Genomic DNA, 21962 nt, shown 5'->3' on the forward strand with positions numbered 1-21962 from the left:
TGAAACTATGGTGACTCAGGTTACAATTTCACCATAGTTTTCTCCCTATTGCCTGGAGATCCTATGTTTGAATTTTTGTGCTGCAACCCCTTTCACTGTCCTTGCTCTGTACTATCACTACTTGCCTATGTCTTGAGCTAAATTGGTGACAGCCCCTATTTCTTATAGCCATTTATTCTATATTTTGATATATACCTGTTGGCTGTCTTTCATTCTACCATACTTAGACACTGGCATTCTGTCCCTCCTTTATTTTCATGGTAGTGTACCACCATTTTTAATCGTGCTGTGTTGTGTATGTTTCAAATAAAGTTTTTTGTAATTTTGCACTTTACTCTTGTCCTCCTGTGTATCATTATTTGACTTATACCCGGCAATATCAACACTTTCTCCCCCTGCAGGATCAATCTCCAATATTGAGTTGTTACTGAGCTAGTGGGTCTAATAATATTTCCTATATAATGTATACAGAAAAGGGAAGATTGTACTCCTCTACCTGTCGGTGCAACCTCAGAAAAAGCATAGAGAACATAGAGTATCAGTACTGAGCAATGTAACTATGACTCCAGCATGGATAACCTATCACCAGTCCATCCTCCTATAATCCAATATTGAGTTGTCTCTGAGCTAGTGGGTGTAATGACGTTTCCTATTCACTGCACACAGAAATGAGGAGATTGTGCTCCTCTACCTCTCGGTGCATCCTCAGAAGAAGCATAGAGAACATAGAGTATCAGTACTGAGCAATATAGCTGTGAATCCAGCATGGATTACTACCAGTCCTCCTATAATATCTATCTATCCACCTTTAAATCACACACTATAAAGCAGGTTTTATACGTTGCGACCTCGGCGGCAATGTTGTTCTTGCGCACAAGCGATCGTACATGCCCACGTCGCAGCAGCAATATTGGTTGAGCGCACCTGAATTGTTTATTAGCGGTTAATCGAAACGAGCGCGGTGGCGAAAATCCTGACCGGCAAATGCTGTCAATGTCTGCAGCGATGTTCTTTCTGTGTCATGGTTGTTTCGAAGGCGTCACATGAGTCACGCTTCAAAAGAAATAGTCAGTATCCGAGGCGTACATTATACTTCATGCAAACCCACATGCACCATTGATTCACTCTCGCCTTCCGCCCTTTGCTGCATGACATGTTACGTACGCTATGATGTCTCCATTAAGATTCGTTAAGTCAACTTTCAAAGCTCTGTGTGAGACACAACGGACGGGCGATGATGCCGATCACATACGCGATATTTTTCGACGTGCAAGGGGCGTCACACGGAGCGATTATGCATGTGTACTGAGCGATGAACCATTTGTCGCAGGATCAACCCGCGATATTATGGAAATGAACGACGTGACAACGAGGTATGATATCACACGTATTTGCGCTCGTTGATCGTCACGCATTAGCGACACACGCTGCGATGTCGCTACCGATGCCGGATGTGCGTCACTACCGACGTGCCCCCTACGATATATCGGTAGCGATGTCGCAGCGTGTAAAGCCCGCTTTAATCCCACCTATGTAAAAAAAAATTGGGGGATTTCAATTTACCAGGAAAAACACTATTGAAAATGTTCTATTCAGCCCTATATCTTCAACAGAGCTGCGCTGTAATATCAGATGCAAAAAAAAAACCCAACAACCATGGTTTTCTAATTCAGTTCCACCTTTAAAGGGGTTGTCCACTACTTGGACAACCCCTTCTTTAATATTATATTCCTCAATATATAATATATCCTATACTCACCTCTCGGGTGGTTCCAGCAATATTGGCCCCAGATCTCCAAGGGATTGCGCGACATTGGTATGCCATGTGAGCCCTGCAGACAATCAGTGATCGGCAGTGGGCTGCTGTGCTCTCCCTTTATGCGAACCTCATATATTTGGGGACGTTGTGAGTAAAGCAGTCCAGGAGCTAACACTGATTGGCTGCTAGGCTTATATGGCATAATAATGTCTTGTGAACCTCAGGAGACCTGGTGCCAACATTGCTGGAACACCATCGGCACTGGAGGTCAGTGTAGGGTATCTTTATTTTTCATTGGGAAATGTAATGGGCATATTATCACTATCCAGGATAGATGATAACTTGCTGATCGCTGGAGGTCAAGTAATGAAAGTAATGAAATACACCATGAGAATGGAGCAATAGTGTCACACAGAGTTTTGCACTAACTTCACAGACTGTCATGGTGGGGTTGGGTGCTGTTCAGATTGCAGATTCTTACACTCCACGTGATGGTTTCTCTGGTGTCTGGGATCAACACAGGCAGACTCGGGCATCAAACTGCTGTGTGCTGATTCATTTACAAGCTAGCAAGAGTTAATCTCTGCTAGTCTGCTTGATCCTTTGATCACATGTTGTGAGGGAGCCTATCATATTCACTGCCCTCCTATACATGCTGGCTGGGTCCTTCATCCTATGCCAGCTATAGTTTATTCTATGTTGGTCTGTAAGGTGTGGTGTCCCAGACTTACTGGTGAAAGTTGTGCTTATAGTTTGGAGCGGTTGTGGAGTTACCCAATTTGTTTTATACTTCCTTCCTGCTCTTGTTTTTCCTCCCAAATACCTTATTGTCTTTACCTTTGTGTGTGCATATGTTGTGACAGAGTTTTGTTTTTTCCCTTATCTATCTATATCTTTGACATTCATTACACTCTTATCCTGTCCCACCCTGGGGAAAGGGGGAATCAGATCAGGAATGGTCAGGAGCAGGGCCAGGAAGGAGACTCAAGCATTTCCACCATTACGGGTATCCCTGAGAATAGGGATAGCATAGGGCTGCCTTAGCTTGAGGGACAGCTTTTTTTTTTTTATTTAGATTTTTGTATCTTCTTTCCTGCTCTTGTTTTTCTCCTAATCTCTAAATGTCTTTACCTTTGGGTGTGCATTCTGTGTGACAGTTTTAGTTTTCCCTTGTCTGTCTATATCTGTGAGTCTCATCACACTCCTGTCCTGTTCCTCCCTGAGGAGAGGAGGAATCAGATCAGGAGTGGTCAGGAGCAGGGCCAGGAAAGAGACTCAGGCCTCTCCACCATCAGGAGTATCCCAGAGTTTAGGGATAGCATAAAGCCCGCTAGCATGCTGGACAGGTTAGGAGCCTTGTTTCCCCGCTATCCCATAGTCAGTGTGACAGGTAGCACTCATAGTTGAGTATGCCTGCATTTCTCCAGCCCTATTCTAAGAGGTATTTCTAAGTCCTCTTTTGGGGATCTCTTGGGATCCACATTGATCAACAAGTTGTCAAGAATCATTAGGATAGCTAATAACTTGTGGAGTTGGGAATAACCATTGAAGGGGTCACTCTGTCTTATTTGGCCATGGGCCCTCACCAAAGAATAAAACACTGTAGACCAAAGGATTGCGCGTTGTATAACACATACAACATATTTCGCTCTGCTTCACATCTATGACACAAAACTGAGATATCGTTACTACAGCAATAGATTTGTTTTCTCTAAGGGAAGTGGAATTAATCCAGATAACTCAATATAGTTGTAAGCGGCTCTGGAACGTTTTAACCCAATTGGAGAGTAAGGAGAAACGCACTTATAGACCACAAAGCATAGACTACGGGGAACACAAGCAAGAGTTAATTGCTTTCATGATCTGGACAGTTTCTTTTCAGGACAGTTTTGTAGCTTATATATCGCATCTCAGCTTCTTTGTCCAAGGAAATGCTTCCTTGGTCACTTCTACCAGCAGCTTTATAAAATCACGACCTCTCCCAGCCAGAAACTGTCATTTGTATGCGTATCACCGAAGAGGTCGGAAAGACATTTAGCCGAAGGGTCTCATGATAAGACCACAAGTTAGGACTGTTTAACTTATCACTGTGCTGACTCCATCAGCTGCTTTTTTTCGGTTAGATTTCCCTGTTAAGACTGTTTTTCCTTCAAAATAAGACAATACTTGATGCCAAGGATGCTCCATAGAACGTCATTTACAGTCATGGCCGAAAGGATTTGCAACCCTGGAAAATGTTCCAGAAAATGAATATTTCTCCAAGGAAATTATTGCAATCACACACGTTTTGTTATATATATTTATTTCCTTTAGGTGTATTGGAACAACCCAAAAATATTAGGGGCCCTTTGCACACTACGACATCGCAAGCCGATGCTGCGATGCCGAGCGCGATAGTCCCCGCCCTCGTCGCAGCCGCGATATCATGGTGATATGATATGCACTCACCTGCCCTGCGACGTCACTCTGGCCGGCGAACCGCCTCCTTCCTAAGGGGCGGGTCGTGCGGCATCATAGCGACGTCACACGGCAGGCGGCCAATAGAAGCGGAGGGGCGGAGATGAGCGGGACGTAAACATCCCGCCCACCTCCTTCCTTCCGCATAGCCGGCTGGGACGCAGGTAGGAGATGTTCCTCGCTCCTGCGGCTTCACACACACAGCGATGTGTGCTGCCAAAGGAATGAGGAACAAAATCATAACATCGGTCTTTCCCAAATCATGCTACTCCGATGATACCATTACGACGCTTTTGAGCTCATTAATCGTATAAAAAATGCTTTACACACTACGATGTCGACAGCGACGCCGGATGTGCGTCACTTTCGATTTGACCCCACCGACATCGCACCTGCGATGTTGTAGTGTGCAAAGTGCCCCTTAGAGGGAAGAACAGGCAAATTGGACATAATGTCAGACAAAAACTTAAAAATGGACAGGACAAAGATTGTTGTCCCCCTCAGCTTAATATTTGGTTGAACGTTCTTTGGAGTAAATAACTGCAATCAGTCACCTCCTATAACCATCTACAAGTTTCTAACTCCTCTCAGATGGAATTTTGGACTCTTCTTTATAAGCTTCTCCAGGTCTCTCATACTTGAAGGTGTCTTCACCCACCAGCAATTTGAAGATGTCAATTGGATTTAGATCCGGACTAATTGCCGCCACTTCAGATCTCTCCAGCGCTTTGTTTCTATCCATTTCTGGGGGTTTCTTGAAGTATGTTTGGGGTCATTGTCCTGCTGGAAGACCCATGACCAAGGATGCAAACCCAGCTTTCTGACATTGGGCCCTGCATTGCCACACAAAATCAAAAAGGAAGAAGACGTTCTTTGTATTCTGGCGAAGAAAAGAGACTTATGTTGACTAATGTTACGTGACGTTCTACATTCGTGCCTTCAAGGTTGTCTAAATGGTTGAGGACGACCATTATTAAAGAGGGGAGGAATGTAAGGAGGTGGACTTGTTGTTGCCTTTTCCCTAAAAACATTGATTGCATTATTGTCATGTGAAGTATGATTTGTATTATTTCCAGTGTATTATGAAAGCAAAGTAATGTGAAATGTGGTGTAATGTATAACGTGTAACAATGTAGTATGTCTTTATGTTGATATTAGGGCAAGAAATAGTTACATTTGGGACTGGGTTAGTATGTAGGAAAAGAGATAGTTTACTTTGAGAGAGTCAGTTAGAGCTCAGAGTGTGACTATAGCAGACGTATGGTCTCAATGATTGCCAAAGCTACATGCAGTGGGTGACCTATGGCATACTAGAATCAAGATAGTGTGATTTGAAATGAACAACCAAGATACAAATTAAGGGGAAGCATCATGTCCAGGGACCGACATTCTAATTGGATTAACCTAATTAAAAGGGTTCAGATAAAAGGACTTCTAGCAGTCAGGGACCAAATGGCTTACACCTTCTATAGGTAACAGTCCAAAATGGAAAAGCACATAAGACAAGAGACTGCCATGGGCGACAGTTCCCTAAACATCTGAAAGTTTGAAGCTTGAATCCCACCACATTGGCAAAATCCCTCTCCTCTACGAGGTGAACCAGGCGCGAAACTCCAAGTAGGGTAGAATGGTCTTCACGGACTGCACCTGTGTGAAGTAACTGGATATTGGCAGGAACCTGAACACACTGTCATATACACCAATCCAGCGAATCTCAAACATGCCCAATGGGTGACCTGTTTTCGGTGAGTTTGCCGGCCATGCCAGAAATGGGATATTTTCAGCTTCCAGGAATTGTGCACAGATCCTTGGAACATGGGGCCATGCATTATAATGCTGCAGCATGAATGGATGAATAGCACAACAATGGCCCCAGGATCTCGTGACGACATCTCTGCGCATTCAATATGGCATTAATAAAATGCACCTGTGTTTGTTGTCCATCAGATACGCCTGTCCACCACCATCATTGGCCACTCAATTCACAACGTTGACATTAGCAAACCGCCTACCCTCACTATGCCATACACGCAGTCTGCCATCTGCCCTGTACAGTGAAAACTGGAATTCATCCGTGAAGAGACCAGCTCTCCAACGTTCCAGACGCCATCGATTGTGATCATTTGCCCGTTCAAGTAGGTTACGATGACAAACTGAGGTCAGGTGGAGACCCCAATGAGATCGACGCAGCAGATAAGCTTTGCTGAGATGGTGTATGACAGTTTGGGCAGAAGTTCTTTGGTTATTATGGTAACTGATTGTTGCTGGAGTTGTCCGGGTGTCCGGTCTCAGACGATCTTGTAGGTGAAGATGCTGGATGTGGAGGACTTGGACTGGTGTCTGCGGATGTGAGGTCAGTTGAATGTTCTGACAAATTCTCTGAAACACCTTTGAAGACAGCTTATGGTAGAGGAATGAACATTCGATTCATGGGCAACAGCTCTGGTGGACATTCCTGCAGTCAGCAGCCAATTCAAAATGCTCAGGGGTACAGTTTTTCTAAAATGCTTTATCTATAGTATATTTGGGGATATCCTAACTAGTGATGAGCAAACACTAAAATGCTTGAGCGCTTGGTACTTGAATCAAGCATGCCGGACGCTTCGTTTCATGTAACGAGTATAATGGAATTCGATGGGTAACAAGAGCATTTTTCTGGAAGATCCAAATTCCTCCCGCGGAGGGCTGGGGAGGCCCAATCACTGAAATTGATGGAAACATTGCTCTAATGGAATAGGAACGGCATGGGGAAGATGACTGGATGCATCTTTAACTCCCATATGACAACTGAGAACAATGCTGTAAGAGTATTATGCCATTTTTATGAACTGATAATAAAAGATACAAAATCAAAGATAAAATGGATTTTACAGAATTTTTTTTTTTTATTTTTTAAAAAAACCCAAAACATTATTTCCTGTATAATGACTAGTACAGAAGGTAAAATAAAAAAAAGCGGGAAAAAAAACCCTGCCTTCTCCACCCCTTAGGCTATGTTCACACATAGCGTTTTTGCTGCGGTTTTGCACTTTCTTATTGCTTTCAATAATGAAAAAACTCTGCAAAAATGCTGAAAGAATTGACATGCTGCATCTTTAAAAAACGCAGCAGTTTCCATATCAGTTAGGAAAAAAAAGCAATCATGTGCATTTGATTAATGAACTCTCCCAGCTTTCAATGGTAATGTAAAAATCAGCTTTTAGTTTGCATAAAAGTAATGAAAAAATCGTATAAAAAATGAACAAAAATGTAAGGTATGAACATAGCCTTAATGCCTGGGCCATATCTGACCGTATTTCCCCATGACATATGACTACAGTAGATGAAATAGCATAGGAGTTAATAAAATTACACCCGCCGGTAGTCACCGGTAAATGTAATGCTAACATTTTACTACCTTATCTGGGCATGTGGTGTGTGTGACAGGGTCAGATACATCCAATTTAATTTATGATGGGAGCCTGAACCTCACAAAGCCTATGCAGATAATGCAAGACCTGCCAAAAATTAGAAGGAGGAGGGACTCCGATACAGCCTACATATACATAATGGAGAGCCTCATACATATTCTGTTAAAAATGTTAGGTAGTGGGACTCCTAGACTCCTAAAGCCTAAAGCAAGGACTGCCAAAAATTTGAAGAGGGATTGCAATACACCCTGGAAAACATGAAGAGGAAGGCCTCAGAAATTTTTTTTTTGGTATTATTAAGAGTGGGACATTTATACTAATAAAACCTATGCACTATATGCAAGTGCTGCCCAAAATTGGAAAGAGGTACTGCAAAACACCCTGGAAGGCATGTAGATGAAGGCCTCAGAAAATGTATTTTCCCATTATTAAGAGTGGGTCTCCTATACTAGTAAAGCCTTTGCATTATGTGGAAGGGCTGCCAAAAATTAGGAGGTAATGCACTACATTCTGGAAGACACGTAAAGGAGGGCCTCAGAATACCATTTTTTCCCACTATGAAGGAGTGGGAAAGCCTATGCACTAAGGGCAAAGGCTGAAAAACATTTACCACTGGAGTATGTATATATATATATATATATATATATATATATATTAAAAAGTATTTTTGATGTAGGCTTTTAAAAATTATGAAGGAGGGCATCATTCACACCCTTGAAAAATTAAGAGCGATGGTCGCATGGTCACCCTGTTTATATGGTGAAGGAGAATACATAGTTACATAGTTACTTAGGTTGAAAAAAGACCTAGGTCCATCTAGTTCAACCTTACTCCACCAGTTCTACATTTGGTCACTAAATCATTTCTAACCAACAATGTTTTGTGTACTGAGGAAATCATCCAGCCCTTCTATAAAAGCTGTTATAGTATCTGCCATTACTACCTCTTGTGGTCGGCATTCCACAGTCTGACTGCTCTAACTGTAAAGAACCCTTTCATATTTAGCTGTCGGAATCGCTTTTCTTCCACTCGCAGTGAGTGCCCCCTGGTCCTTAGGGCATCATTCACACCCTTGAAAAATTAAGAGCGATGGTCGCATGATCACCCTGTTTATATGGTGAAGGAGAACACGAAAAACAAGAAGTCATAAACTTTATATTCTTGTCTGGATGGAAAGGGGTGCATGGGCATACACCAGAAAAAAAGGAAAAGGCCTTGTTCATCTTGATTAGAGTCAGCCTGTCAGCATTTTCAGTTGACATGTGGATGCGCCTATCAGTTATTATGCACTAAAAACCCGTTTAGTCAAACGCTATCAGGGCAGGCCAGCACCTCTAAGGCGTAGAGGGACAGCTCATGTCACTTGTCCGGCTTGGATACCCAATAGTTGTACAACAGAGAGGACGCTGGTACGGTCGGCTAGGTACTCTTTCACTATGTTGCAAAGTTTTTTCCTCCTTCTCAGAGTACCGGCGCATCAGAACCTGGGTGCTGGGAGAGTCTCATTAAACTGCACCAGACCTTTGACAGTGTTCCCCTGCCTTTGTTGGACCTGGTGTGTGTCTCCCTCCTCTCTCCTCCTTGGTTGACCAAGGAAGCATAACCCCAAACGCCAGCATTGTGAGATAGGAGTTCATGTTTTTGATACTTCCATAGTGTGCTGTTTGCTTTTATGTGTATATATACATTATATATACAGTATATATTTATTGTATATGTATAGATATCAGTATCTCTCTATATATACTGTATATAATATATATGTGATGCCCTGGCCTGTCGGGTCATCTCGGGGGTACCGTGCAGTCTGCCCTTCTGCGTGGTGCCTGCTCCTCCTTGGTTACGGGTCCTGTTTCTTTGGTGTATATACAAATCCTGAGGCACACTCTGCACCACACCCACCAAACACCCATTGGGCAGCCTGAGGGGAATAGGGCCGCCCAGATGGAGGGATGGTAGAAGTAGGGCCAGAAGTGTCAGTTGTAGTCAGAGAGTGGTAGTGAGCAGTGACAGGTCACGCTGCGGAGCTGGGCTCCTGTACCCGTCCCAGGTGCCGGATGTTGGCCTGGCCTGGAAGGAGCTGGAACCCCGGTCGCAGGGGGTAGTGGCAAGGGGCACGGCACTGCCATGGAGGGCAGTTCAGCAGCCTTGTGCAACAACCGGGCAGGGGCCAGGGCACAATGGGGTACGCGGACCCTAGGCTGGGAAGTAGCTTTATGCAGCCCAGTAATTCACCCGACGAGGACTGAATCTTCATGAACCGCTCTCCACCCGCTCCAAAATCGGGGTACTAGCGCATCGAGAGGGATAGGACTTCCCAAAACCGTCCAGAAAATCCCAAGCGTGAACCCTGAGAGCAAGCTCACCCTGCTAGCCATGCAGGTGAGCGGGACCCAAGTAGTTTTAAATGAAAGGGATCCACCAAGTGTAAACACAGTGCCAAGGGACAAGGCTTCAGACCAACCAGCAATGCCAAAAGGGCACAGACCCAGCGTGTTCGAACTAAAGCTACAGGCCATTCAAGACTTTGGTTTACCCGGTGTCAGTGTCAGCATCTCTGGACTGTGTGAGTACGTTGTGCCCCTTTGCCTCCAACGGGTCCCCACTTTGCCATCACCGAGCCCCGGGACACCTTCCCCTACCCATGGAGGGGTTAACATCACCAGCTGCTATTCCATCGCTCACGGATGCTCCCTCTCTCTCCCAAACGCAGCAGCGGTGGTATTCCGCTTTACCACGACCCGCGGGTGGCGTCACGAACACTATCCAATCCACCCATCATCCCCCCTTTTCTAAATACCTTTCTTCTACCCCCCTTTTCATTTCGAGCATCCGCGCGACCCCGCCTCGGGTCCGGAGACCCCTTGAGCCACTGCGGATCTGGATACGAGCAGCCCTTCGGCTGTCGCGGGGGCGGCACATATATACATATATATATATATATATATACACATATATATATATGTATATATGTATACCCATATACATATATATATATATATATATATATATATATATATGTGTATAAATGAATACACATGAAACCATATATGGCCTGGCAGTGATGTCACAATATCAGTGTTCTATAGAGTGATTATGTCATACAGGTGATGATGTCACAATTGGAACACATGATAAAAAGCCCTGCGCGCGCCACAATTCTCTCTGAGGGTGTTAGAGTTAGTGGAGTTTGGATTTTGTTTTGCATTTCTGTTGAGCAAAATGTCTAAAAATATGCGCAAACGTCGCTTTATTATTGATCCTGATACAGAGAACAGCAGTAGCAATGACCAGGTGAGCGGTGACTCCGATATACAGTTAGGTCCAGAAATATTTGGACAGTGACACAATTTTGGCGAGTTGGGCTCTGCATGCCACCACATTGGATTTGAAATGAAACCTCTACAACAGAATTCAAGTGCAGATTGTAACGTTTAATTTGAAGGTTTGAACAAAAATATCTGATAGAAATTGTAGGAATTGTCACATTTCTTTACAAACACTCCACATTTTAGGAGGTCAAAAGTAATTGGACAAATAAACCAAACCCAAACAAAATATTTTTATTTTCAATATTTTGTTGCGAATCCTTTGGAGGCAATCACTGCCTTAAGTGTGGAACCCATGGACATCACCAAACGCTGGGTTTCCTCCTTCTTAATGCTTTGCCAGGCCTTTACAGCCGCAGCCTTCAGGTCTTGCTTATTTGTGGGTCTTTCCGTCTTAAGTCTGGATTTGAGCAAGTGAAATGCATGCTCAATTGGGTTAAGATCTGGTGATTGACTTGGCCATTGCAGAATGTTCCACTTTTTTGCACTCATGAACTCCTGGGTAGCTTTGGCTGTATGCTTTGGGTCATTGTCCATCTGTACTATGAAGCGCCGTCCGATCAACTTTGCGGCATTTGGCTGAATCTGGGCTGAAAGTATATCCCGGTACACTTCAGAATTCATCCGGCTACTCTTGTCTGCTGTTATGTCATCAATAAACACAAAATACAAAAAAAACAGTTTGCACTCTGATAATGCTAAAGTATGGAAACCATGAATATGTGAACATGGATCTGCATTACTGCTAAGGAAAATCTGAGAAAAATATGAGATATTTAGCATATATAAATGGCCATTTGTATATCTGCCCAGTTGCCCCTTCACGGCATATCTCGTAACTGGGTCCCTGACGCTATGCTGAAGCCTCTCTCTAGGTTAAAAACCTCCTGTGTATGGGCAAGTAGGAACCTGCTATATAGGATAAGATTACCTGTGGCAACTGGGGGAAGGGTGCACGGTCAGAAGGTATGACCCTCTTCATATAGACAAAAAAGACTGACTGCACTCCTCGACCTGACGTGTGAACAGGTGCATAACTGAACATGACATAAAATACAAAAAAAAAACAGTTTGCACTCTGATAATGCTAAAGTATGGAAACCATGAATATGTGAACATGGATCTGCATTACTGCTAAGGAAAATCTGAGAAAAATATGAGATATTTAGCATATATAAATGGCCATTTGTATATCTGCCCAGTTGCCCCTTCACGGCATATCTCGTAACTGGGTCCCTGACGCTATGCTGAAGCCTCTCTCTAGGTTAAAAACCTCCTGTGTATGGGCAAGTAGGAACCTGCTATATAGGATAAGATTACCTGTGGCAACTGGGGGAAGGGTGCACGGTCAGAAGGTATGACCCTCTTCATATAGACAAAAAAGACTGACTGCACTCCTCGACCTGACGTGTGAACAGGTGCATAACTGAACATGACATAAAATACAAAAAAAAAACAGTTTGCACTCTGATAATGCTAAAGTATGGAAACCATGAATATGTGAACATGGATCTGCATTACTGCTAAGGAAAATCTGAGAAAAATATGAGATATTTAGCATATATAAATGGCCATTTGTATATCTGCCCAGTTGCCCCTTCACGGCATATCTCGTAACTGGGTCCCTGACGCTATGCTGAAGCCTCTCTCTAGGTTAAAAACCTCCTGTGTATGGGCAAGTAGGAACCTGCTATATAGGATAAGATTACCTGTGGCAACTGGGGGAAGGGTGCACGGTCAGAAGGTATGACCCTCTTCATATAGACAAAAAAGACTGACTGCACTCCTCGACCTGACGTGTGAACAGGTGCATAACTGAACATGACATAAAATACAAAAAAAAAACAGTTTGCACTCTGATAATGCTAAAGTATGGAAACCATGAATATGTGAACATGGATCTGCATTACTGCTAAGGAAAATCTGAGAAAAATATGAGATATTTAGCATATATAAATGGCCATTTGTATATCTGCCCAGTTGCCCCTTCACGGCATATCTCGTAACTGGGTCCCTGACGCTATGCTGAAGCCTCTCTCTAGGTTAAAAACCTCCTGTGTATGGGCAAGTAGGAACCTGCTATATAGGATAAGATTACCTGTGGCAACTGGGGGAAGGGTGCACGGTCAGAAGGTATGACCCTCTTCATATAGACAAAAAAGACTGACTGCACTCCTCGACCTGACGTGTGAACAGGTGCATAACTGAACATGACATAAAATACAAAAAAAACAGTTTGCACTCTGATAATGCTACTGGGCAGATATACAAATGGCCATTTATATATGCTAAATATCTCATATTTTTCTCAGATTTTCCTTAGCAGTAATGCAGATCCATGTTCACATATTCATGGTTTCCATACTTTAGCATTATCAGAGTGCAAACTGTTTTTTTTTTGTATTTTATGTCATGTTCAGTTATGCACCTGTTCACACGTCAGGTCGAGGAGTGCAGTCAGTCTTTTTTGTCTATATGAAGAGGGTCATACCTTCTGACCGTGCACCCTTCCCCCAGTTGCCACAGGTAATCTTATCCTATATAGCAGGTTCCTACTTGCCCATACACAGGAGGTTTTTAACCTAGAGAGAGGCTTCAGCATAGCGTCAGGGACCCAGTTACGAGATATGCCGTGAAGGGGCAACTGGGCAGATATACAAATGGCCATTTATATATGCTAAATATCTCATATTTTTCTCAGATTTTCCTTAGCAGTAATGCTAGATCCATGTTCACATATTCATGGTTTCCATACTTTAGCATTATCAGAGTGCAAACTTTTTTTTTGTATTTTATGTCATGTTCAGTTATGCACCTGTTCACACGTCAGGTCGAGGAGTGCAGTCAGTCTTTTTTGTCTATATCAATAAACACAAGTGACCCAGTGCCATTGAAAGCCATGCATGCCCATGCCATCACGTTGCCTCCACCATGTTTTACAGAGGATGTGGTGTGCCTTGGATCATGTGCCGTTCCCTTTCTTCTCCAAACTTTTTTCTTCCCATCATTCTGGTACAGGTTGATCTTTGTTTCATCTGTCCATAGAATACTTTTCCAGAACTGAGCTGGCTTCATGAGGTGTTTTTCAGCAAATTAACTCTGGCCTGTCTATTTTTGGAATTGATGAATGGTCTGCATCTAGATGTGAACCCTTTGTATTTACTTTCATGGAGTCTTCTCTTTACTGTTGACTTAGAGACAGATACACCTACTTCACTGAGAGTGTTCTGGACTTCAGTTGATGTTGTGAACGGGTTCTTCTTCACCAAAGAAAGTATGCGGCGATCATCCACCACTGTTGTCATCCGTGGACGCCCAGGCCTTTTTGAGTTCCCAAGCTCACCAGTCAATTCCTTTTTTCTCAGAATGTACCCGACTGTTGATTTTGCTACTCCAAGCATGTCTGCTATCTCTCTGATGGATTTTTTCTTTTTTGTCAGCCTCAGGATGTTCTGCTTCACCTCAATTGAGAGTTCCTTAGACCGCATGTTGTCTGGTCACAGCAACAGCTTCCAAATGCAAAACCACACACCTGTAATCAACCCCAGACCTTTTAACTACTTCATTGATTACAGGTTAACGAGGGAGACGCCTTCAGAGTTAATTGCAGCCCTTAGAGTCCCTTGTCCAATTACTTTTGGTCCCTTGAAAAAGAGGAGGCTATGCATTACAGAGCTATGATTCCTAAACCCTTTCTCCGATTTGGATGTGAAAACTCTCATATTGCAGCTGGGAGTGTGCACTTTCAGCCCATATTATATATATAATTGTATTTCTGAACATGTTTTTGTAAACAGCTAAAATAAAACTTGTGTCACTGTCCAAATATTTCTGGACCTAACTGTATTAACCATACTATGGGCCCTATTCGTCGTTTATCGGTTTTTAGGTCACTTTTCTATATTTTTTATCTTGTATTTAATTATATTTTTTGCTTCCAAACTCATCAACATGGTGATGAATTTGGAAGAATGGATCAGGCCCTATGTGTTCGGCAATAATAGTCTTGTAAGTTTCCTCTGTTGCACCCCAGCTCCAATCCTTATACCATATACAAAATTTGGTACATTTTAAAATTGACCCTTGCTAATGAGACATTTTGGTTAAAAGTTTATAGAAATTGGAAGCAAAAATTATTTTATTTTTTAATTCTTTTTTTTTTATACAGTTACAGGTCAAGAAAAAATGCCGCACAGTTTCTGCGTCCGACACAGAGGACGACAACGGTGATGAGAATCTCCATCAGGTGAGCGCTCGCTTCTCTCCAGCGCGGTCGCTCTGTTACGCCGCATTATGTGATTATACCGCTATATCGTTGCTGCTTCTTTATTATACATTTTTGTGTCTTTGTGTTTCTTTTCTTCAGTCTCATCTACTTATTCCGAGGTCTCAGAGGAGCCTTGATGGAGGAGATGTCGGCTCTGTTCCTCAACAGCCATACATAGAGTCAGGTCTGTAACAAAGAATCTAGAAGGATCATAAAATCCTTCAAAGAAATTAGACTTTTTGTTGATTAGGAAAACTAAACGACAAAAAAATAAATGACGATTTTTGGTTTTTTTTTCTCAAGAGCCCCATGCTCCCCAAGTCAGCTTTGTGCAGGAGGAGACAGCGAGGTAATGTATTCCTGTATATCCGTATTATCTGGGTTATGTTCATTTTATCCGGTCACTAGGTGGCGCTGTTATTGTCTACAGGTCGTGTGCGCTCTCAATATATGTATTTTTGATGTTTTTTTTCCCCAGGAAACAGAAGTGTCCCATCAATTACTGTATCCTGAGAGATCTGTCTTCTCCCACATCCAAATACGTCACCAGCTTCCATAAGAACAAGGAGGAGCTGAAGAGACGTCTGTACAAGTTTTTTAACCGGACCGTGTTTGAGAACCAGGTATACCACACAGCCCAGTGTAGGGGGTACGGGGGTGACGGGATAGGGCTAGGATCAGTGTGTCCTGTATATATTGTATATACCTCTATATTCAGTATATATAGCGCAATATGAGGGATAGTGAGTTAAAGAGCAAGATTAGTTTATCCAGTGTATATATAGTATATATTGTATATACCCCTATATTCTGTAGGTATAGGGTGATATAGGGGGATAGTGAACAGAGGGTTAGAGCTAGGGATAGTGTATCTAGTATATATTGTATATACCTCAATATTCTGTATGTATAGGGCGATATCGGGAATAATGGATGAAGGGTTAGAGCTAGGGTTAGTGTATCCAGTATGTATGGTATATAGCCCTATATTCTGTAGGTTTAGGGTTATAGGGGAATAGTGAATGGAGGGTTAGCACTACGGATAGTGTATCCAGTATATATTGTGTATACCTCTATATTCTGTATGTATAGGGTGATATAGGGGGATAGTGAACAGAGGGTTAGAGCTAGGGATAGTGTATCTAGTATATATTGTATATACCTCAATATTCTGTATGTATAGGGCGATATCGGGAATAATGGATGAAGGGTTAGAGCTAGGGATAGTGTATCTAGTATATATTGTGTATACCTCTATATTCTGTATGTATAGGGTGATATAGGGAATATTGGGTGAAGGGTTAGATCTAGGGTTAGTGTATCCATTATTTATGGTATATACCTCTATATTTTGTAGGTATAGGGTTATAGGGGAATAGTGCACGGAGGATTAGAGTGCGGGTTAGTGTATCTATTATGTATGGTATATAGCCCTATATTCTGTAGGTATAGGGTTATAGGGAAATAGTGAACGAAGAGTTAGAGCTAGGGATAGTGTATACATTATGTATGGTCTATAGCTCTATATTCTGTAGGTATAGGGTTATAGGGATATAGTGAAAAGAGGGTAAGTGTGCCCCGTGTATATACCGTAGTATATACTGCTCTATACTAAATTATCTCTTTCCTACCTCCGTAGCTTCCTGGAGATGTGGACATCAGCTGGAATAAAAGGCTGAGAGTAACAGCTGGCCGCACCGGCGGTTTCACGATGAAGAACGGGGAGCGCCACGCCTTCATTGAGATATCAGATAAAATCTGCGATTCTGCAGGTAGGACTCACATCGGGCACAATTTATAGATTATCTGTGGTGAAATCTTCCGTACGTCTTTACTGATTGTAATTATTTGCTGCTTTCTCCTCAGATCGACTTCGAGACACATTGATACATGAGATGTGTCATGTTGCCTGCTGGATCATTGATGGCAATGGAATATTTGCCCATCACCAGCTATGGGAGCAATATTGTGGGAAGGTGGCACAGATCCACCCGGATCTCCCGCGCATTACTGAATTTCACAATTGGGAGATCCACTACCCAGTGATGTATGAATGCTCTGGCTGCCAGAACAGGTAAGATCGCATAAACTATGGACATGGAGGGGGGGAAATATTCTTGTATGTTTCTGTAAATGTGTTCATGGCTTTAGGTTTCTACAATGAAAGGGGCTCTGTCATTGATTTTGATGTGTTTGGACCTTTTGGATCAGTCTTTAATACAAGCTTTGTCTCCCACCATAGATTTGGACGTTGGACAGATTCTCTCGATACTGAGAAGTTTGGCTGCTACTACTGTGACAGCGATATGGTCCTTGTAACGTAACCCAAACCTGAGAAGATCAATCAGCCAGAACATGGCAGTAGATGGATGAAGTCATCCAGAAGACCAGAACATGGCAATAGATGGATGAAGTCATCCAGAAGACCAGAACATGGCAGTAGATGGATGAAGTCATCCAGAAGACCAGAACATGGCAGTAGATGGATGAAGTCATCTAGAAGACCAGAACATGGCAATAGATGGATGAAGTCATCCAGAAGACCAGAACATGGCAGTAGATGGATAAAGTCATCCAGAAGACCAGAACATGGCAATAGATGGATGAAGTCATCCAGAAGACCGGTGGAAAGTCATATCTTAGTCTTCCACCATAATGGCGTCTTCTTGCCATCTCTTGGGCGGCACGGTGACTCAGTGGTAAGCACTGGTGTCTGCATGGAGTTTGTATATTCTCGCCGTGTCTGCGTGGGTTTCCTCCGGGTTCTCCCACACTCCAAAAATATACTGATAGATTGCAGATAGTACTTGTAACCCAAGCCTGAGAAGATCCATCACTGACCAACCAAGATGGCAGCACATGGATGAAGTCATCAAGAAGACAGGTGGAAAGTCACATCTTAGTCTTCCACCATAATGGCATCTTCTCGCAATCTCTTGGGCGGCACGGTGGCTCAGTGGTAAGCACTGATGTCTGTATGGAGTTTGTATGTTCTCCCCGTGTCTGCGTGGGTTTCTTCCGGGTACTCCGGCTTCCTCCCACACTCCAAAATATACTGATAGGTTACAGATAGTTCTTGTAACCCAAGCCTGAGAAGATCCATCACTGACCATCCAAGATGGCAGCACATGGATGAAGTCATCCAGAAGACAGGTGGAAAGTCACATCTCAGTCTTTCACCATAATGGCATCTTCTTGCCATCTCTTGGGCGGCACGGTGGCTCAGTGGTTAGCACTGGTGTCTGCATGGAGTTTGTATGTTCTCCCCGTGTCTGCGTGGGTTTCCTCCGGGTACTCCGGTTTCCTCCCACAATAAAAAATATACTGATAGGAAATTTGGCAACTTCTAATATGAATGATGGTCATCCCTTTACAGCGCCGCAGAACATGTTGGTGTTATAATATCAAGCGGGAATAAATGAATCATCAATAAAATGTCAAACTCATTTATTGTTTCTTGGTGTCAGTCATTCAGTGTACACATCTTTTTACAGAAAAAATGGACCCATAGAAACATGAGCTAAACTAGAAGAGTCAAAGAGGTTCTGCAGCAATTGACGTGTGTATTATAACATATTGCTCAGAGTCCAAACTGCTGCTACATCTGAAAATAGAAAATCAGAACTTCAGTGAAAACCTGAAGACACTTCTTTAGTATCAAACTGCCCCAGCCATAGGATTTCTGGTCCAAAACCTGGGACAAGATGGAGTCTGTCCTCTCCCTCAGCACTAGCTCCTCCCCCCAAGGCCTAATCCCAACTGCGAACTGTCAGAAGCCCTGCAGTCTGTTGCCAGGCAACCTATCTTATACCATACCCTCATACACATATTTTACCTTATGTATTATACTATATCACTATACATTACTATGCAGGAACATATTACACTTTACATCACATCATATTACACATTATATCAACATTTTTTACCTCAGGGATTTTACCTGACTCTGGGCGCCATTATTTAAAGAACTTACCGCCGACATCTTCAGAATGGCCCGTGCCTCTCTGCACGCCCACCCGCTACACAGAACCTCACTGCCTGTCCACCGCACAGAGCCTCGCTGTCCGCCCGCCACACAGAGCCTCACTGCCCGCCCGCCACACAGAGCCTCACTGCCCGCCCGCCACACAGAACCTCACTGCCTGCCCACCACACAGAGCCTCGCTGTCCGCCCGCCACACAGAGCCTCACTGCCCGCCCACCACACAGAGCCTCACTGCCCGCCCGCCACACAGAACCTCACTGCCTGCCCACCGCACAGAGCCTCGCTGTCCGCCCGCCACACAGAGCCTCACTGCCCGCCCGCCACACAGAACCTCACTGCCCGCCCATCACACAGAGCCTCGCGGCCCACACACCACACAGAGCCTCGCTGCTTTCCCACCGCACAGCGCCTCCCTGCCCGCCCACCACACAGAGCCTCACTGCTCGCCTGCCGCACCAAGCCTCAATGCCCGCCCACCACACAGAGCCTCGGTGCTCGCCTGTCACACAGCGCCTCGCTGCCCGCCCACCACACACAGCCTCACTGCCCGCCCGCCACACAGAACCTCACTGCCTGCCCACCGCACAGAGCCTCGCTGTCCGCCCGCCACACAGAGCCTCACTGCCCGCCCACCACACAGAGCCTCGCGGTCCACACACCACACAGAGCCTCGCTGCCCGCCAGCTGCACCGAGCCTCACTGCCCACCCACCACACAGAGCCTCGCTGCTTTCCCACCGCACAGCGCCTCCCTGCCCGCCCACCACACAGAGCCTCGTTGCTCGCCTGCTGCACCAAGCCTCGCTGCCCGCCCACCACACAGAGCCTCACTGCTTGCTTGCCGCACAGAGCCTCACTGCCCACCAACCGTACAGAGCTTTGCTGCCCACTAGCCGCACAGAACAGCACCGCAGAGAGCAGCACAGCACACAGCATTGTCCTGCCTCCTGTGACCCCTGTCCACCACCCCCTGTTAAGCTACATTCGGATTTTAAGACGCACCCCTCATTTTCTTCCCAAATTTTTGGAGGAAAAGTGTGTCTTATAATCTCAAAAATACGGTACATAGAACATGTCTACATAAGCCGCCTTCATCAATTCCCCAAAACTTATTCTCCCAGAATAAATTCAGATTATAGAGCCGAAAATAAGTTCAGCATCGAAAACTCCCAAATTATTACAGAATCAGATTAGATCCCAGAATTAATAAAGACCCCAGACCAGACCACCAAAGGTTAAAACTGCAGGAATAGCCAAAGGATTCATAATAACTTGCTGATCAGCGGAGATCTCAGGGGACTTGGCTATCTCGGGCTGTCCCATAGACAATGAAAAGAGTGGAGGGGCACATCTACTGCCACCAATCTACTGACCTACTAATTGGACTCTTGTCAATCAGTAAATTATCCTCTTTTCTTTGATTGGTCACTGTCATGGAAAAATTATATATCCATGAGATATCTCTCTGAAGGGACAAACATACATTTACCCTTATGCATTGAAGACATGGGATCAGTTGTAACTGATGAGTAGAGATGAGCGAACTTTGTATGAAAAAGTTTGCAAATCTCAAATTTGGCACAAGCCTTGCCCATTCGGATTCCCAAACACTTTTCTCAAAATTGGCAAAATTTGGACTTTGTTGGGCAACTCTTCACATTTGCACTAATGCTTTTCTTCTACCTTATTATGACTTTGGCTAGAATAGTGGTGCTGTATGATGAGTTGGGTTAAGGTGTTTGATGAGAAGATTATTTACCAAGCCTCGCGCGCGTGACTATCACACTGCTTCTGGGTCTGCTCATTGCATCTCATGCATATGCACTGCTTCCTCCACCCACCGTCGGTGAAAGCGTCTGTAATTGGTTGCAGTCATACTGCGTGGCTATCACACTGCTTCTGGGTCTGCTCATTACATCTCATGCATATTCATTACTTTCCCCGCCCACCTCCTGTGAGAGTGTCTGTGATTGGTTGCAGTCAGACAGCCAGCGTGCCGGTGTCTCTGAATGGATGCTCTCACAGAGGCTGTCTGGGTCCCCTATTGGAATGTAAAAATAAATAAATTAAAAAAAGAAGGGCCAAATTTCTGCACCAAATCTGCATCTCCTGGAAAAAACCTCGTTGCGATTTGATGCAGGTTTTATTTTGCCAGGAGATGCAGTATTGGGGCAGGAATTTGGTGAATAAATGCCAGCCCCAAATCTGCATCTCGTCAAAAAACCCGCTATTTTCTGCCACAAGATGCAGGTCTCATTGAACTCAATGAGTTCACCTGAGGTGAGGTTACTGAGTTCAATGAGTTCACCTGAGGTGAGTTTACCTGAGGTCACAGGTGGGGTACCATGGGAAACCCCCAGCTGTTACCGCAAGTAACCTCAGTAACATTACCACTAGTTGGATGGTTATGTTCTTTAATGTACTTGCACACTGCGACTTCATTAATGTAGCAGAGCCTGGATTTTCAATGGACCTCGTGTGGATTAAGTCGGACCTGGGTGTTTTAGGGGTTAATAAATTAAAGAAAGATTTTTTTTAATAAAGGATTTTCTGTGTTTTGTGTTTATTTCTTTCCCCTTAATGGGGGGGTTTCTTAGACTCCTATCTATTACTAATCCAGGGTTTAGTGGCAACTGGGATTTTTGACAAATCAATGCTTCATTAACTCTTCATATTATCCCAATTGCCACCACACTAAGGCAATCAGGATGAGGCAGGTAAAGTGTCGGAATTGTTGCATCTAAGGCGGGCTT

At 43.9% G+C, this 21962-nt stretch overlaps 1 protein-coding gene and 1 long non-coding RNA gene across 2 annotated transcripts; both read left to right on the plus strand.

Moving 5' to 3' along the window:
* The first annotated feature begins 15120 nt into the window (after positions 1–15120).
* LOC142249095 (uncharacterized) lies at positions 15121–15839 on the plus strand. The gene is made up of 4 exons (XR_012724991.1): positions 15121–15201; positions 15322–15406; positions 15526–15571; positions 15701–15839. It is a non-coding gene; the product is annotated as an uncharacterized LOC142249095 (long non-coding RNA).
* A 1031-nt stretch (positions 15840–16870) lies between these two features.
* LOC142249096 (germ cell nuclear acidic protein-like) lies at positions 16871–17583 on the plus strand. The gene is made up of 3 exons (XM_075320689.1): positions 16871–16994; positions 17089–17296; positions 17465–17583. Exons 1-3 carry the CDS (start codon positions 16934–16936, stop codon positions 17544–17546), a joined length of 351 nt encoding a protein of 116 aa, XP_075176804.1. The 5' UTR covers positions 16871–16933; the 3' UTR covers positions 17547–17583.
* Positions 17584–21962: the final 4379 nt, after the last annotated feature.

The sequence above is a fragment of the Anomaloglossus baeobatrachus genome, chromosome 8 (assembly GCF_048569485.1).
Source record: "Anomaloglossus baeobatrachus isolate aAnoBae1 chromosome 8, aAnoBae1.hap1, whole genome shotgun sequence".
NCBI lineage: Eukaryota > Metazoa > Chordata > Amphibia > Anura > Aromobatidae > Anomaloglossus > Anomaloglossus baeobatrachus.

Excerpts from the sequence above, each read along its gene's own strand:
- LOC142249096 (XM_075320689.1), top strand. The coding sequence starts at position 16,934 with ATGAAGAACGGGGAGCGCCACGCCTTCATTGAGATATCAGATAAAATC. Across the intron at positions 16,995-17,088 it reads TAAAATCTGCGATTCTGCAG|ATCGACTTCGAGACACATTG; the intron begins GTAGGACTCACA and ends CTTTCTCCTCAG. Across the intron at positions 17,297-17,464 it reads TGCTCTGGCTGCCAGAACAG|ATTTGGACGTTGGACAGATT; the intron begins GTAAGATCGCAT and ends CTCCCACCATAG.